The following is a 16,873-nucleotide window of genomic DNA, read 5'->3' as shown; positions in this document are numbered from 1 at the left end:
GTTGAAGGCCTACAGTTGTAAAGTCAACCTGACTCTTCAGGAAGGGCCCTGCCTTTGCCTTCAGGGGCTGTTGCTTCCCCAGGGCTGACAATCAGAGGTGGAAAGTGACAGGTAACCATGACAGTAGGGGCGTCTGTACAACATGGAGCTTCTGTGCATTGGGGATGTGGTGGACAGCCCTTGGGGCCTTGGGGAGCCAGGCGTGGTTCTGGGCAGCAGGAAGCTTCTTGTCAATGCCTTGCGTGCAGCTGGCCCCCTCTTACAGGGACTCATGACATGCGACACTTGGCCCGTCCAGTGTGTTTTCAGCACTATCACCGATATCTGGATAATTTACAGCAATCCCATAACAGTTCTCTTCATTTTACGATTTAGGGGATACAGTAGACGCGGGATTTTGCTCAGGGTCAGACAGGAAAGGGCAGAGGCAGGCTGTTCTGGTTCAAAGATTTTAAACAGAAAGTTGAAAGCACAGTAAAGTGGGCGCCAGGCGTCCTCCCAGCTAGGTTCAACTGTGATGGATATGTCACTCTAGTTATATGTTCCACTGCTGTGTATAGTTTGCAGAAGCATGCTAATGTTGCAGACCTCCTGACACCTCATCCCACAAAAATGACACATTCACCCTGAAGAGATTTGACCGTGATCTCTCATACCCATCTTACCCATCCATTCTCCATTTCCCCCATCGTCTCAGATTCTTGTAGCATGTTATCTTTCATACCAGCGCTCCCTCACATTTCACATGTACAATTTTTTTTTCCCCCAATGAGTTTGGCATTTACAGGCACCAGAGCAGATGTTTTCCCCTCATGATGTGGTCCATGTTATACCAGAGGCTGGTCAGCTAAAGCTGGCAGACCCAATATGGCCATGCTCGTCAGCTTCTATATTGTCTCTGGGTATTTTCATGGTGAAAGAGAGGAGGTGAACAGTTCTCACAGAGACCACTTGAACCTGAAAACTAAAAGTATTTCCCATCTGGCCCTATTGATGATAATTCTTTCCCCAAGTTGTACTCTCACTTTCCTTGACCTATATTTTGGTCTATTAGACTTCTGAGCTTGTTTGACATATAATCAGTTGGAACAAACGAATATTTATAAAGAATCATGTATTCATCTGTTGATGTTTATTCATTATTTGTCATCCATTCTTCTTTTATTCCCTGGGATCACATAAGAAATCACAAAAGATCTCACAGAATAGTAGCCATTTCAAAGTGGCTTTGAAATTTACATAGAGGTAGGCATGTTTGATTTTTTTCACAGGGAGATATTTTGAACACTGTTTTCTTAGTCTAATCAGGACAGGTAACAAAGTGGGACCTATGGGAAGATCTGCTGCATGAATTGCCATTTTGCAACTTTTTTCTCATGGACACACTGTCCATGAGGCCCCTCGGCATCGGAGGGCAGAAGGGCCAAGTACACAGGGGTCTCTATTCCTTCTTCTAGGCTTTTGGGGGCTTTGGGTCCCCCCATGTCGGTTCTCACCCACCCTGGGCAGCAGGCATTCAGGAGGATCTTGTCTCCTCCTCTCTGCTCACTCAGCTTCCTGGCTTGGATTCTGGACAGGGCCGTGACGCCGATTTTCGTCATTCCATATATATTATCATCCGGCCAGCCCTCCTTCCTTTGCACCCCGTTCTTTGTGTCTTCCACAAACTTGTTCATGAGCCCCACCAGCTCCTCCTCTGTGATGGTCTCACTTCTCAATTTCTGCTGCAGTTCAGGGCTGCAGCTTTCAAGAGCTTTGAAGCCCCATCCGCTAGACATATTCACCACTCTGCCTAAAATACAACACAAACCGTTACTTGGAAGGTATGGCTCCAGGCGGGGCCTGGAGGCAGGTTTACATGGCCACTGCTTTCCCAGTACACCGAGGCGGCTGTGAGAAGATACCCCATGTCTGAGGTAAAAGAAACCCAAGAAAGACCATGGGTGTTGCGAGAGTGCATCAGAGGGCAGACACATTAAAACCATAATCACAGAAAACTAGCGAATCTGATCACATGGACCAGAGTCTTGTCTAACTCAATGAGTCTAAGCCATGCCGTGTGGGGCCACCCAAGACGATGGGTCATGGTGGAGAGGTCTGACAGAATGTGGTCCACTGGAGAAGGGAATGGCAAACCACTTCAGTATTCTTGCCTCGAGACCCCCATGAACAGTATGGGAAGGCAAAATGATAGGATACTGAAAGAGGAACTCCCCAGGTCGGTAGGTGCCCAATATGCTAATGGAGATCAGTGGAGAAATAACTCCAGAAAGAATGAAGGGATGGAGCCAAATCAAAAACATCGCCCAGTTGTGGATGGGACTGGTGATAGAAGCAAGGTCCGATGCTGTAAAGAGCAATATTGCATAGAACCTGCAATGTTAGGTCCATGAATCAAGGGAAATTGGAAGTGGTCCAACAGGAGATGGCAAGAGTGAGTGTCGACATTCTAGGAATCAGCGAACTAAAATGGACAGGAATGGGTGAATTTAACTCAGATGACCATTATACCTACTACTGTGGGCAGGAACCCGTTAAAAGAAATGGAGTAGCCATCATGGTCAACAATAGAGTCGGAAATGCAGTACTTGGATGCAATCTCAAAAATGACAGAATGATCTCTGTTCGTTTCTAAGGAACCATTCAATACCACGGTAATCCAAGCCTATGCCCCAACCAGTAATGCTGAAGAAGCTGAAGTTGAACAGTTCTATGAAGACCTACAAGACCTTTTAGAACTAACACCCAAAAAAGATGTCCTTTTCATTGTAGGCGACTGGAATGCAAACGTAAGAAGTCAAGAAACCCCTGGAGTAACAGGCAAATTTGACCTTGGAGTACAGAGTGAAGCAGTGCAAAAGCTAATAAAGTTTTGCCAAGAGAACACACTGGTCATAGCAAACACCCTCTTCCAACAACACAAGAGAAGACTCTACACATGGACATCACCAGATGGTCAATACCAAAATCAGATTGATTATATTCTTTGCAGCCAAAGATGGAGAAGCTCTATACAGTCAGCAAAAACAAGACTGGGGGCTGACTGTGGCTCAGATCATGAGCTCCTTATTGCCAAATTCAGACTTAAATTGAAGAAAGTAGGGAAAACCACTAGACCATTCAGGTATGACCTAAATCAAATCCCTTATGACTATACAGTGGAAGTGACAAACAGATTTAAGGGACTAGATCTAATAGACAGAGAACCTGATGAACTGTGGACAGAGGTTCATGACATTGTACAGGAGACAGGGATCAAGACCATCCCCATGGAAAAGAAATGCAAAAAGGCAAAATGATTGTCTGAGGGGGCCTTACAAATAGCTGTGAAAAGAAGAGAAGCGAAAAGCAAAGGAGAAAAGGAAAGATATTCCCATTTGAATGCAGAGTTCCAAAGAATAGCCAGGAGAGATAAGAAAGCCTTCCTCAGCGATCAATGCAAAGAAATAGAGGAAAATAACAGAATGGGAAAGAGTAGAGATCTCTTCAAGAAAATTAGAGATATCAAGGGAACATTTTAGGCAAAGATGGGTTTGATAAAGGACAGAAATGGTATGGACCTAACAGAAGCAGAAAATGTTAAGAAGTGGTGGCAAGAATACACAGAAGAACTGTACAAAAAAGATCTTCATGACCCAGATAATCACAATGGTGTGATCACTGACCTAGAGCCAGACATCCTGGAATGTGAAGTCAAGTGGGCCTTAGAAAGCATCACTATGTACAAAGTTAGTGGATGTGATGGAATTCCAGTTGAACTATTTCAAACCCTGAAAGATGATGCTGTGAAAGTGCTGCACTCAATATGCCAGCAAATTTGGAGAACTCAGCAATGGCCACAGGACTGGAAAAGGTCCGTTTTCATTCCAATCCCTAAGAAAGGCGATCCCAAAGAATGCTCAAACTACCGCACAATTGCACACATCTCTCAATCTAGTAAAGTAATGCTCAAAATTCTCCAAGCCAGGCTTCAGCAATATGGGAACCGAGAACTTCCAGATGTTTAAGCTGGTTTTAGAAAAGGCAGAGGAACCAGAGATCAAATTGCCAATATCCGCTGGATCATCGAAAAAGCAAGAGAGTTCCAGAAAAACATCTATTTCTGCTTTATTGACTATGCCATAAGCCTTCGACTGTGTGGATCACAATAAACTGTGGAAAATTCTGAAAGAGATGGGAATGCCAGACCACCTGACCTGCCTCTTGAGAAACCTGTATGCAGGTCAGGAAGCAACAGTTAGAACTGGACATGGAACAACAGACTGGTTCCAAATAGGAAAAGGAGTACATCAAGGCTGTATATTGTCATGCTGCTTATTTAACTTGTATGCAGAGTACATCCTGAGAAATGCCAGGCTGGATGAAGCACAAGCTGGAATCAAGATTGCCGGGAGAAATATCAATAACCTCAGATATGCAGACGACACCACCCTTATGGCAGAGAGTGAAGAGGAACTAAAAAGCCTCTTGATGAAAGTGAAAGAGGAGAGTGAAAAAGTTGGCTTAAAGCTTAACATTCAGAAAACTAAGATCATGGCATCTAGTTCCATCACCTCATGGGAAATGGATGGGGAGACAGTGGAAACCATGTCAAACTTTATTTTTGGGGGGCTCCAAAATCACTGTGGATGGTGACTGCAGCCATGAAATTAAAAGACACTTACTCCTTGGAAGGCAAGTTATAACCAACCTATGTAGCATATTAAAAAGCAGAGACATTACTTTGCTAGCAAAGGTCCGTCTGGTCAAGGCTATTGTTTTTCCAGTGGTCATGTATGGATGTGAGAGTTGGATGGTGAAGAAAGCTGAGCACCGAAAAATTGACGCTTTTGAACTGTGGTGTTGGAGAAGACTCTTGAGAATCCCTTGGACTGCAAGGAGATCCAACCAGTCCATCCTAAAGGAGGTCAGTCCTGGGTGTTCATTGGAAGGACTGATGCTGAAGCTGAAACTCTAGCACTTTGGCCACCTCATGCAAAGAGTTGACTCATTGGAAAAGACCCTGATGCTGGGAGGGATTGGGGGCAGGATGAGAAGGGGGCAACAGAGGATGAGATGGCTGAATGGCATCACCGACTCAATGGGCATGAGTTTGAGTAAACTCCGAGAGTTGGTGATGGACTGGGAGGCCTGGAGTGCTGCGATTCATGGGGTCACAGAGTTGGACATGACTGAGTGACTGAACTGAACTGAACTGATGTATGAGAATAATGAATACACAATTTGCTGAGATGTTGGACTCAATTCCCCCTGGAGAGCCAGTTACCAGTTTCCTATGAGATGAATTAAGACTGTATCTGTGAATGAAGTATCCGTCTGCAATGTAGGAGACCTGAGTTCGATCCCTGGGTTGGGAAGATCCCCTGGAATACGGAATGGCCACTCACTCCAGTATTCTGGTCTGGAGAATTCCATGGACTGTATAGTCCATGGGGTTGCAACGATTTGGACACAATTGAGCGACTTCCACTTCACTTCAATATGAGTGAAGGGTATTAGACAGTCTTGTAACCTGCCCTAACCATGATCCTAGGGTAACTAAAGAGAAAGATATGCTATAATGGGGAGGGCAGTGCCCAGATTTCCATAAGAAAATGAAAACGGTATATCGAGGAAAGAGCTCCAAACGTTGGAGGAGTCCTTATTGCATTCAGGAGCAGACAGCAGCTTTTTCTCAAAGGTCTTCTCTGGAACCAGCTGAGGACCTTAGGTCACTTGGGCAGGGTTCTAGGCCAGGCCTCTGTTGACCAGCAAAGTGCTGATGGGTTTGTGGATGGCAGTTCCAAGTTGACCAGGGAGCATCAGGTTGAAGGACGGTGAAATCAGCTCAGTTCAGAGGGCTGAACTGATGCTTGTTTCTTTGGGTTCAGGTTTATGTCAGCTCGGGAGTGGTGACTCAAGTCCTGGCTGTATGAGGACAGAGGCGGGCAGTGGAAACTGGACTATTTAATGGACGGTCACATGAGCATGACACTCTGGGAATCAAATGGGAGGTTAGGAGGAATTAAAGTACAACTACTTGAGGCTCATCAGAAGAACCACTTCCAAAATTGGAAGGCAGTTGGAACCACTGAGCGTGTTCAGGTGTGATTATTTGAAATGCTAACTGGCCCCGTGAAAGTGAAAGTTGCTCAGTTGCGTCCGACTGTTTGCAACCGCATGGACTATACTGTCCATGGAATTCTCCAGGCCAGAATACTGGAGTGGGTAGCCTTCCCCTTCTCCAGGGTATCTTTCCAACCTAGGGATCAAACCCAGGTCTCCTGCATTGCAGGTGGATTCTTTTAACAGCTGATTCACAAGGGAAGCCCAAGAATACTGGAGTGGGTAGCCTATCCCTTCTCCAGTGGATCTTCCCAACCCAGGAATCGAACTGGGGCCTGGCCCCATGAGATGAGTGCAAATAGGGTGCTGCAGGAATGCAGAGATGGGATCCTTGTTCATCCATGCCTCTCCCATTCCTGCTGTATCTGACAGCATGACAGAAAAAGTCTTTGCATGGCATGAGTCATATTCTTTGAGCTAAAGGATCAGCACAGAGCCTGTGAGTTGCAGGTAGTAGCCCTGGGAAGGTAGAAAATGTCCCGATGAGGTGAGATGCTGTCTGTGGGCATGGCTCCGTGTAGCCGGCAGTAGATCCTTGTGCCCAAGTTGTATTATGGTATTGGAGCAGAAGACACTGCATGATTTGGACTGATGAGGCATATTCCTGAGGCCAGGGAGCACACTTTCACACTCAGAATAGAGGTTTGATACAGAATTGGGACCGGATATGAAACTCTGGTTGTCTCAAATGTTGGCTCACAGACATTCGTGAGCTTATGCCCACAGTCAGCACGATGGGAGCCTTGGGAAGCCCCCGGATAGACTCCTTTCTCCTCTGGGGAAGAAGCGGTGTGGAGAATGCCAGGGTGACTCTACAGTCCTTTTCCCTACTTCATTTCAAATTTCATTTTTCTGGCCATACTGTAGTTCTGGGACCAGGCTGCAATTGATGATATAGAAGTCAGGGGATAATTGGCAAGCAAGAAAGTTAACTATAAATTTAGCTTTTTATCAGAATTCCAAAGGGCCTGATGACCAATTTGGAGGAACAGCAACTGCAGCTGTATTGTCTAGTCAGAGGCTGAGAGTCCGCCAGTCTGGGCCTGTGTAACCCCACCTGTGTGATGGGAGTGGATTAAGGGGAGGCGCTTGTTAGGCTAGTATTGCTGAGGGCAGTCAGCATGAACAGTGACTGAACTTAACATCCCTTTGAAAGATGAGAAAGTCTGCGTAAAAGTCGATGAAAAATGGGGAGTAGGGGGAATGGAAATGAGAATGTTTAAATAGGTTATGCAATAAGAGAAATCAATATTACGCTGAGAGCAGGAGATGATATCCTCTCTTAGCTCACTTATCCCAGATGCTTGATAGAGTGAAGCTACCTGCAGTCAAGGTCACCCCTGCTTTGGGACCTGCCAAAGTCAAGCATGGATGTGAGAGCTGGACCATAAAGAAAACTGAGCCCCAAAGAACTGATGCTTTTAAACTGGTGTTGGAGAAGACTCTTGAGAGTCCCTTGGACTGCAAGGAGATCCAACCAGTCCAGCCAAAGGAAATCAGTCCTGAATATTCATTGGAAGGACTGATGCTGAAACCGAAACTCCAATACTTTGATGTGAAGAACTGACTCATCTGAAAAGACCTTGATGCTGGGAAAGATTGAAGGTGGGAGGAGAAGGGGATAAGAGATGATGACATGATTGGATGGTTTTACCGACTCAATGGACATGAGTTTGAGTAAACTCCGGGAGCTGGTGATGGACAGGGGGACCTGGCATGCTGCAGTCCAAGGGTTTACAAACAGTTGGACACTGCTGAACAAATGGACTGAACTGAAAGTCAAGCAGAAGCCCTGGGATCTCTGTAGGATATTTTTATAAGACATGGTGATGGATTGAACCAATCATTAATCACTGAGTGTTTCTGCAGCCAGGTGCCAGCTTCTCTTGAGTCTTAGTTTTCAGGTCACATGTTCTACTTACTTTCCTGTGATATGGTTTATCACTGGCCTTGCTGGTAATATTCAACTCTCACATGTAAAGGAGCCATAGGAAGATACTGATACTGATGATCAAGTGTGATGGGAGATGGAGGTAAAATCTCTGCTGGGTGTAATACTAATGGAAAATAACTAGTTGATGAAGAACTTGGCTAATCATGAGCCAGTTTCCATGATGTAAATGAGTTAAACACGAAGGTCATTAGGCTGAGCTGGCTCTAATTCCTTGGTGGCCTCTGTCAGCAAACCAAAACAGAAGCCTGAAAATGCCTCAAGGTGACAAAATGGGAACCTAAGGACCGATAGTCACAGAGAGTTACCTGGGCCAGAAGCTGAAGACAGTCCACAATTTCCTTACTTTGCGTCAGCCTTTTCTCCACAATAGTCTCTTCCTGAGTGCCTGTCAGTGGAGCCATCCTCACTATGTCTGGTTTGGTGGTTTCCCATTCAAACAAAAAGAATTTTTTTTTTTGCCTCTTTTGCTCTTGTAACAATACTAAATAGACTGCACAGTTTTATGCTAAATAAAAAGCTGAGCACTGAAGAATTGATGCTTTTGAACTGTGGTGTTGAAGACCCTTGAGAGTCCCTTGTGTGGCAAGGAGATCCAACCAGTCCATCCTAAAGGAGATCAGTCCTGAGTGTTCATTGGAAGGACTGATGCTGAAGCTGAAACTCCAATACTTTGGCCTTCTGATGCAAAGAGCTGATTCATCTGAAAAGACCCTGATGCTGGGAAAGATTGAGGGCAGGAGAAGAAGGGGATGACAGAGGATGAGGTGGTTGGATGGCATCACCAACTCAATGGACACGGGTTTGGGTAGACTCTGGGAGTTGGTGATGGACAGGGAGGCCTGGCGTGCTGTAGTCCATGGGATCACAAAGAATCAGACACGACTGAGTGAACTGAACCGAAGGTACAAGTAGCAGTTGATCAAGATGAGAATCAAGTAAGTATCGACAAGGTGGAGGAACCTAGAGCCTACTATACAGAGTGAAGTAAGTCAGAAAGAAAAAGATAAATATTGCATATTAATGCAGGTGTATGGAAAGTAGAAAGATGGTACTGATGAACGTATTTGCAGGGTGGCAGTGGAGACACAGATGGAGAGAACAGACTTGTGAATACAGGGAGGGAAGGAGAGGGTGGGGGGAATTGAGAGAGTATCACAGAAACATACCCATTGCCATATGTAAAATAGGGAGCCAGGCGGAATGTGCTGTGTGACTCAGGGAGATCACCCCAGTGCTCTGTGACAACCTAGAGGGGTGGATGGGGTGGGAGGAGGGAGAGGGTTCTGGAGGGAGGGGACATATGTATACCTGTGGCTGATTCATATTCTTGTATGGCAGAAACCACCACAATATTGCAAGGCAACTATCTTCCGATAAAAATTAGAAACAAATTAGTATAAATAGAAACACATGAAAATGGAAGTAGTGGCTCTAGAGGCTGGAATATCTGTTCCTCTAAATTACTCCAACCGCACTCTGGCTGCTCCCGATGAGAGATGTATTTCTGTACTCTTTCTGTATCTGTTAAAAAAGTTCTACGCTAAATTTAGATGCTCAATGATCCTTTTGAGGTAAGGGAGCCTTAGTGAAGGTCCAGAGGGTGTTCTCTATAAGTAAAGGGCTAAGTTGGCCAGAGGAAGCTTCAGCCCTATTCCAGGACATCTGGGACATAATACTGAAGACTGAAAGTCCTTGTCTGAGAAGACTGTCCTCATGACTTGTTTGAGAGTCAGGTTACCTAATCCATGTTCACGTGTGAGTATGGTGGGGGCTGTGGCCTACCTGGTATCAGCTGGACCTCTGGAGGGGCTGGAGAGCAGGGCCAGCCAGGAGGGCAGCGGGCCATGCCTGCCTGACCACCCCTCACCAAGAACCCTGGACATCAAGGTTGGCATGAGCCCACTGGTTGGTAATACCCCTTGTGTCTGACACAGGCTGTTTGGGGGAGAAATACGTGCTGCCCCCAGGATCTGTGGGGAGATGTCAAGCCACAGCTCCATACTGGGCTTTCTTCGACCCTGGGCCATGAGACCTTTACCACTGCTGAACTGAGTAACTGTCCACTTTTCTAAAATCATGTCCCTTTGAATATAATAGCTTTTTGCTGAGTTCTTGGTCCTTACAGTGAATTATTGAACTTGAGGACAGTCTGGGGACTTCCTGAACTTTAAAGACCGAAGTATGTATACTTGATGTACTTAGCATCTAGAAACCAGTATTGGTACTCTATCATGTCAGTACCATAGGAAGAAACACCCTGGTGACTGGAAGCGGAAAAGTCTTCAGGGGCCTAATGAATGTGGTAGTATGAGCACCACAAACCCAAATCAGGTCACTCTGAGAGGGGCACGGGGGAGAGAAGGTCTGGGAAAGAGTCCTGAGAGGACACCCCCTGTGATGGGCATGGAGCACGTGAAGGGCCTCTTGGAGGAGACCTTTGAACTAAGATGGGAAAGAGAAGAAAGAGCCAAATGTGCAAAGTGCAGATAGACAGAGAGCACCAACAACTCCGGCCGTGTGCAGAGGAACCAGAGGCCACAAGGCATCCTGCCAAGTGAACACACCGCTGGAAGTCTGTGCAGCTGAGAAGGAGAGGTAGGAAGTCTGGAAACTAGACTGGATGCAGGTGGGCTCCGATCTTGCCAGAAACCCTGCAGTTTGGGCTCCGTCATACTCACCTCGGCTTTTTATCAGAGGCAGGAGCTCTGTGCACACATCTTGGGTACCAAAGAAGTTTGTGTTCATGGTCATTTCTGCCTGAATTGCAATCGGTGTGGGATCACCAACTTTTAGGATAGAAAAAGAATAGGGCTAAGAAACACAAGCCATATGGTAAAAATGCTTACTTGATACAGTATTTTTTCCATGAAATCTGTTTTCGTCCAGTAGTGTTTGGTGTTAGTGAACGGTATTGCACCAATGAGTGTTTTGTGGTTTGATAATGCTATATACTTATGTAAGATGGCACCATCAGGGGAGGCTGAGTGAAAAAAGCCCATATGACCTCCTGTGTACCACTCTGCAATTTTAAATTGGTTTCAGAAGTTAAAAATTCGCCCAACTCATCCAAAATTCAGTGAAATCAATACTATGAAAATCTGGGCATTGTCCTTTAGCCTGATCAAAGCTATTGCAAGGCCTTCTTGTTGGCAAAGCTTGTAGTCTCGGAGGACCTGCTCTCCCTGTGACCTCCAGGCTATGCTCCATCCCTAGGGAGGGGGTTCTAGATCCCACAGCGGAGGTTCAGGCAGGAGCTCCGCCCCGCGCCCCCAGCTCCCACCCACTTACTCTGGAAGGCGATGCCCGCGTTGTTGACCAGCACGTCGAGGCCCCCGTACTCCTGGCGCAGGAAGTCGCGCACGGCGCGGATGCTGTGCAGGTCAGTGATGTCCAGCTGGTGGAAACGGGGGCTCAGGCCCTCCGCCTGCAGCTGCTGCACGGCCGCCCGACCCCGCGCCTCGTCCCGCGCCGTGAGCATCACGTCCCCCGGGAACCTCCGACACAGGTCACGCGTGATGGCAAGACCGAGGCCCTTGTTGGCCCCGGTGACCAGCGCCACGTGGGTGGAGGACATGGCCGGTGTGCAGGGCCCCTTGGAGTAGAGCTGACAAGGCTGGAGACCGACGGGGTGGCGCGGCGTGGGACGTGGAGACCCGTCGCAGTCCCAGAAGGCAGAGAACTGTGTCCTAGGCTCCCGTGCAGTGACTAGTTGAGGAGGGGGCGGCTCTGCCGCTTTCTCCCCGCTTGAGGAGTGATCAGACGTTCCGTAAGGTTAATAAACACCACTCCAGGCCCCACCTCCTTCCTGGGACTGTACCTTGAGCCAAAAAAGAGGACACAACCCTCTTTCTTTAAACTTTTTCTTTTATATTGGAGAACAGGGCTTCCCTGGTGGCTGAGACAGCATAGAATCTGCCTGCAGTGCTGCAGACCCGGGTTTGATCCCTGCGTCAGGAGGATTCCCTAGTGAAATAAATGGCAACTGACTCCGGTATTCTTGCCTGGGAAACCCCATGGACAGAGGAGCCAGGTGGGCCACAGTCCATGGAATGGCAAAGAGCTAGACAAGACTGGGTGATGACACTTTCATAGCTGATTGACAACGTTGTGAATTGTCACAACAGTCTCAGGTGGACAGCACAGGCACTCAGCCACACACATACATCTATCGGTTCTCCCGTCTCCCCTCCCTCCCAGGCTGCTACTTAACTCTGAGCTGGTTTCCCTGTGTTAGGTCGTAGTATCTTGTTAGATTTTTGCTCAGGGTCATGCTGGAAGGGGGCAGAGCCGGGCCTCTCTGGTTCTAGATCTTTATCCTGAAAAATTTTAAATAGAAAAGTAGAACTAATACTAGACACCCACATGTCCACCCAACTAGGTCCAACTATTACTAATAATGGAGCAGACTCACCATTAAAGAGTTGACACAAATGAACATTTATAAAGAATTATTTATTTTTATTATTTGTCATCCATCCCAATTTTCCTCCCCTGGGATCACAGAAGAAATCACAAAACTCTTTACAATATTAGCAGCCCTCTCCCAGTGAGAACTTGATCTGGACACTTTGATTCTTTTTTCTTTTTCTCTGCATAGGGATAATTTTGTCAGTGTTTGGTGAGTCAGGGATAGCAATATAAATGGAACCATGGGTGGAGCTCACCATTGCACCACTTTTTTCTCGGAAACAAACTCTCCATGAGGCCCCTCTGCATCTGGGGGCAAAAGGGCCAAGTACACGGGGGTCTCTGCTCCTTCTTCTGGGCTTTTGGGGGCTTTGGGTCCTGCCATGTCGGTTCTCACCCACCCTGGGCAGCAGGCGTTCAGGAGGATCTTGTCCCCTCCTCTCTGCTCACTCAGTTTCCTGGCATGGATTCTGGACAGGACCGTGACTCCGATTTTCGTCACTCCATACGCCGTGTCGGGCCAGCCCTCCTTCCTATGCACCCCATTCTTTGTGTCTTCCACAAACTTGTTCATGAGCCCCACCAGGTCCTCCTCCGTGATGGTCTCACTTCGAAACTTCTGCTGCAGTTCAGGGCTGCATTTCTTTAGAGAGTTGACACTGACAAAGCTGGATACATTCACCACTCTGCCTAAAATACAACACAAATCAGTGCATAGAAAGGCGAGCACGAGAAGGATGAATGCCCAACTGGGGACAGGACTGACCTCGTGAAAGAGGATATTAGAGAAGGAAGAGAATGTATCGTTGGGTTATCTTTGTTTTATTATTATAAGTAACAGACATATAAGTAATATAAGTATTACTCTGATGTTTTAAAAAGTTACATCTAATTATTTTAAAAATTATAGGAATGAAATATTTCACTCAGACTCAATAAATAAGTCATGACCAAAGGAAGAAGTCTGTGAATCTACTACCCAGAATGACTTGTGAAAATTATTTTGAGAACTCAACTGTTTGAAGTCTCTGGAAATGGTCTTGAGGGAAGACAGCAAATGCAACTTTTTTCCCAGGCTATCTCCAATAACTCAGGTGAGAACAGAGAGAATCTATTTCAACCTTGACTGCTCCTTCCTCTCCTCCTTTCCGACCGTAACAATGGAAACTTCACTCTGCGATGGTGCATCTGAGACACGGGGCTCCCTCCCTGCCAAGGGGCTGTGGTATCTTCCCAAGATGGGGACAACGTCAGCGTTTCTCATCCTCTTCCTCAGCTACCCGCTGCAGAGGTTCAGTTCCTGGCAAGTGTACCTAGGAGGTTAGGACTTCCTTCCCTGACAGCTCAGTTATCAGATTAGAGATCTCAGATGTGAATCAGTTCTAATGAGATGGATGAAACTGGAGCCCATTATACAGAGTGAAGTAAGCCAGAAAGATAAAGAACATTATAGCATACTAACACATATATATGGAATTTAGAAAGATGGTAACGATAACCCTATATGCAAAACAGAAAAAGAGACACAGATGTACAAAACAGACTTTTGGACTCTGGGAGAAGGCGAGGGTGGGATGTTTCGAAAGAACAGCATGTATATTATCTATAGTGAAACAGATCACCAGCCCAGGTGGGATGCATGAGACAAGTGCTCGGGGCTGGTGCACTGGGAAGACCCAGAGGAATCGGGTGGAGGGGGAGGTGGGAGGGGGCATCGGGATGGGGAATACATGTAACTCCATGGCTGATTCATGTCAATGTATGACAAAACTCACTGAAATGTTGTGAAGTAATTAGCCTCCAACTAAAAAAAATAAATGAAAAAAAAAAAAAAAAGAGAGAGAGATCTCTATTAGCCACACTAAGGACTTGAACTCACACTTGCAGGGTTTTTGGGAGGGACAGTGAGCCTGCAGAGAAAAAAAAGTATTCAAGAAGGGCAGGCGGCCCCTTAGGAGGGTTTACAAGTGTTTAGAAACAACAGCTGAGGGCCCGTTTGTAGAGCTGGGATGGGGCAGACACCTGCGGAGAAACTCAGCTGGACGAATTTAGGACCCGGTGATGACAATAACCAGGCAGACTTACCTCCCACTTATGGGCAGGGTGGCCTCCAGGTTCCTGGTGGGTGGATGACAGGATTGGTGACCAAGATGTTTTGGGGAAAGGACGAGTCTTTGGTGGGGGGTGAGGTGGTGTGCTACTGAACTGGTGGTGGTGCGGGCTCAACTAGCCTGGCTAAGAGGGGGACAAGGGAGAGAAGGTCTGGGAAGGACTCCTGAGGGGACTCCCCCTGAGATGGGCACAGAGCAAGTCAAGGGCCTCTTGGAGGAGGAGACCTCTGAGCTAAGACGGGAAAGAGAAGAAAGAGCCAGCTGTGCAAAAAGCTGGTGGACAGACAGCACCAAGGACCTGGGCAGTGTGTGGAGGGACCTCAGGTGCAGGACACCCGGCTGGGTGGAGACAAGGGTGCAGGCCAGCGAAGCTGAGCAGGAGTGGTGGGGGGCCTGTAGATGAGACCAGAGCCAGGTGCGCCCAGATCTTGCCAGAAGCACTGCAGTCTGGGCTCCAATCAGACTCACCTTGGGGCTTTATTAGAGGCAGGAGCTCTGTGCACACATTTCTGGTGCCAAAGAAGTTTGTTTTCATAGTCACCTCTGCTTGAATGTGAAATGGTGTGGTATCAGCAGCTTTCAGGAGAAAAGGAAAGTGGAGTCAATAAACAGTTCTTGTGTGGTATAACATTCCACAAGATAAATCTCTTGAATTTTGTGTAAAACTAGTGAAGGTCAAAATCTGTTGAATTTTGTGCACAATACATTCAGTATTGTACCAGTGTGAATTTCCCGGTTTGATAATGAAGTATGGTTTTGTAAGAACGCACCACTGGCAGGGCGCTGTACAAAGGGTGCACACATGGGACCTTTGTGTATCAGAAAGGGGCTGTGCAACAGCCTGGAAAAAGGTGCCCAGGATTCTGAGCCAGAGAAACAGAAAGTTCTCTCCGGCTAGAGAGCATCCAATTCCTCCCAATTCCTCTAGCCGCACTCCGTCCCCCTTCCCTTCTCCTTCTCTGGGGAGTCATTCTGGACCCCACAGGCGGGAGAAGCCCCTCTACAGCGATTCCCCGACAGATTTGGTCCCTCCTGGACAGAGATGCTCAGAGGGGGTGACCGCCTCTCCTGGAGCACCCAGCCGCTTCTTACTCTTGAAGGCGATGCCCGCGTTGTTGACCAGCACGTCGAGCCCCCCGTACTCCTCGCGCAGAAAGTCGCGTAGGGAGCGGATGCTCTGCAGGTCGTCGATGTCCAGCTGGTGGAAACGGGGGCTCAGGCCCTCCGCCTGCAGCTGCTGCACGGCCGCCCGACCCCGCGTCTCGTCCCGCGCCGTGAGCACCACGTCCCCCTTGAACTTCCGGCACAGGTCACGCACGATGGCGAAGCCGATGCCCTTGTTGGCCCCGGTGACCAGCGCCACGCGGGTGGAGGACATGGCCGGTGTGCAGGGTGTTGAGATACTTTCAGTAGGAGCTGCGCGTCTCGGCGTCTGCGCGAGATGCACTGCGCAGAGCGATCACAGGCAGGACCCACCCCGGGGCGCCTGGACTGAGCGCGCAGGCGCGGACGCAGGCGCGGACGCAAGCTCCGCCCCAAGGGGCTGGCCTCTACCTGGCGTTCCCAGCGGTGAAGGGTCTGTAGAGAGGGACTTTCTGCAGTTTTCACAACAGTCCTGCTGAAAATTTGGTGCTGGCGACTTGCGGCCTGGAAGCAGAGATCATTCTGATTGGTCGTGTTCTCTATGTTAAACGCTCAGTGTAAAACTGAGCCCCATCCTCATGTTTGGATGGCATCACCGACTCAATGGGCATGAGTTTGGGAGTTTGTGATGGACTGGGAGGCCTGTGTGCTGAGGTTCATGCGGTTGCAAAGAGTCGAATAGGACTGAGCGACTGAACTGAACTGAACTGAACTCTATCTAGGGCCAGTATGCTGTTTTCCTCTGCTGTGAATTCTTTTCTGGGTGCACCGTTGGGGTGGCTGCAGTGGCTAATGACTCGATGGCCTCAGTATCCTCTATTTACTGAAATGGTAGGTAACATTCTTTGTCCACACTCATGATAGCCAGAAGCTAGTGACTACTTAAATGTAATTTTAATCAAAATAATACAATTAAAATTCAGTCTGTTAGTTCCACTAACAACATTGCAAGTGCTGAGTAGTCACATGTGTTAGCGACTGCTGTACTAGGCAGCGCAGATATCACTTTCCATCACAGCAGAAACTTCCTTTGAACATATATGCTTTAGATAGTTTCCAATTATATTACAACTTCAAGGAATTTTTCCAATCAGTTGCAAAAAACAAAACTAATAACCAGGGAAAGACCTCTGCTTTTTGACGAAACTTTATT

At 47.5% G+C, this 16,873-nt stretch overlaps 3 protein-coding genes across 6 annotated transcripts in view; 1 reads left to right on the top strand and 2 right to left on the bottom strand.

Annotated features, from left to right (window-relative positions):
* The window catches only part of SETD4 (SET domain containing 4), a 102,849-nt gene that overhangs the window by 50,997 nt on the left and 34,979 nt on the right, over positions 1–16,873 (top strand). Inside the window, exons 1-2 of one of the 4 annotated variants that reach the window (XM_020913793.2) lie at positions 11,878–12,089; positions 13,377–13,560. The exons of 1 other annotated variant lie outside the window; for it this stretch is intronic. The gene's annotated coding sequence lies outside the window, so the exon portion shown is untranslated. Of the gene's footprint in view, positions 1–11,877; positions 12,090–13,155; positions 13,561–16,873 lie in introns of those variants that run through there. 2 more of the 4 variants (XM_020913787.2, XM_020913779.2) reach the window with 2 other exon arrangements.
* On the bottom strand, positions 1,098–11,819 carry LOC139029643 (carbonyl reductase [NADPH] 1-like). The gene is made up of 3 exons (XM_070466953.1): positions 11,348–11,819; positions 10,738–10,845; positions 1,098–1,792 (listed from the first exon to the last, which is right to left on the bottom strand). The coding sequence occupies exons 1-3, from the start codon at positions 11,631–11,633 to the stop codon at positions 1,329–1,331; spliced, it is 858 nt and encodes a 285-aa protein (XP_070323054.1). The 5' UTR covers positions 11,634–11,819; the 3' UTR covers positions 1,098–1,328.
* Positions 12,493–16,058, bottom strand: LOC110150783 (carbonyl reductase [NADPH] 1). Its single transcript, XM_020913868.2, has 3 exons — positions 15,670–16,058; positions 15,046–15,153; positions 12,493–13,156 (listed from the first exon to the last, which is right to left on the bottom strand). Exons 1-3 carry the CDS (start codon positions 15,953–15,955, stop codon positions 12,720–12,722), a joined length of 831 nt encoding a protein of 276 aa, XP_020769527.2. The 5' UTR covers positions 15,956–16,058; the 3' UTR covers positions 12,493–12,719.

This window comes from Odocoileus virginianus, chromosome 4, assembly GCF_023699985.2.
Source record: "Odocoileus virginianus isolate 20LAN1187 ecotype Illinois chromosome 4, Ovbor_1.2, whole genome shotgun sequence".
NCBI lineage: Eukaryota > Metazoa > Chordata > Mammalia > Artiodactyla > Cervidae > Odocoileus > Odocoileus virginianus.
This window is presented reverse-complemented; position numbering and strand designations above follow the sequence as displayed.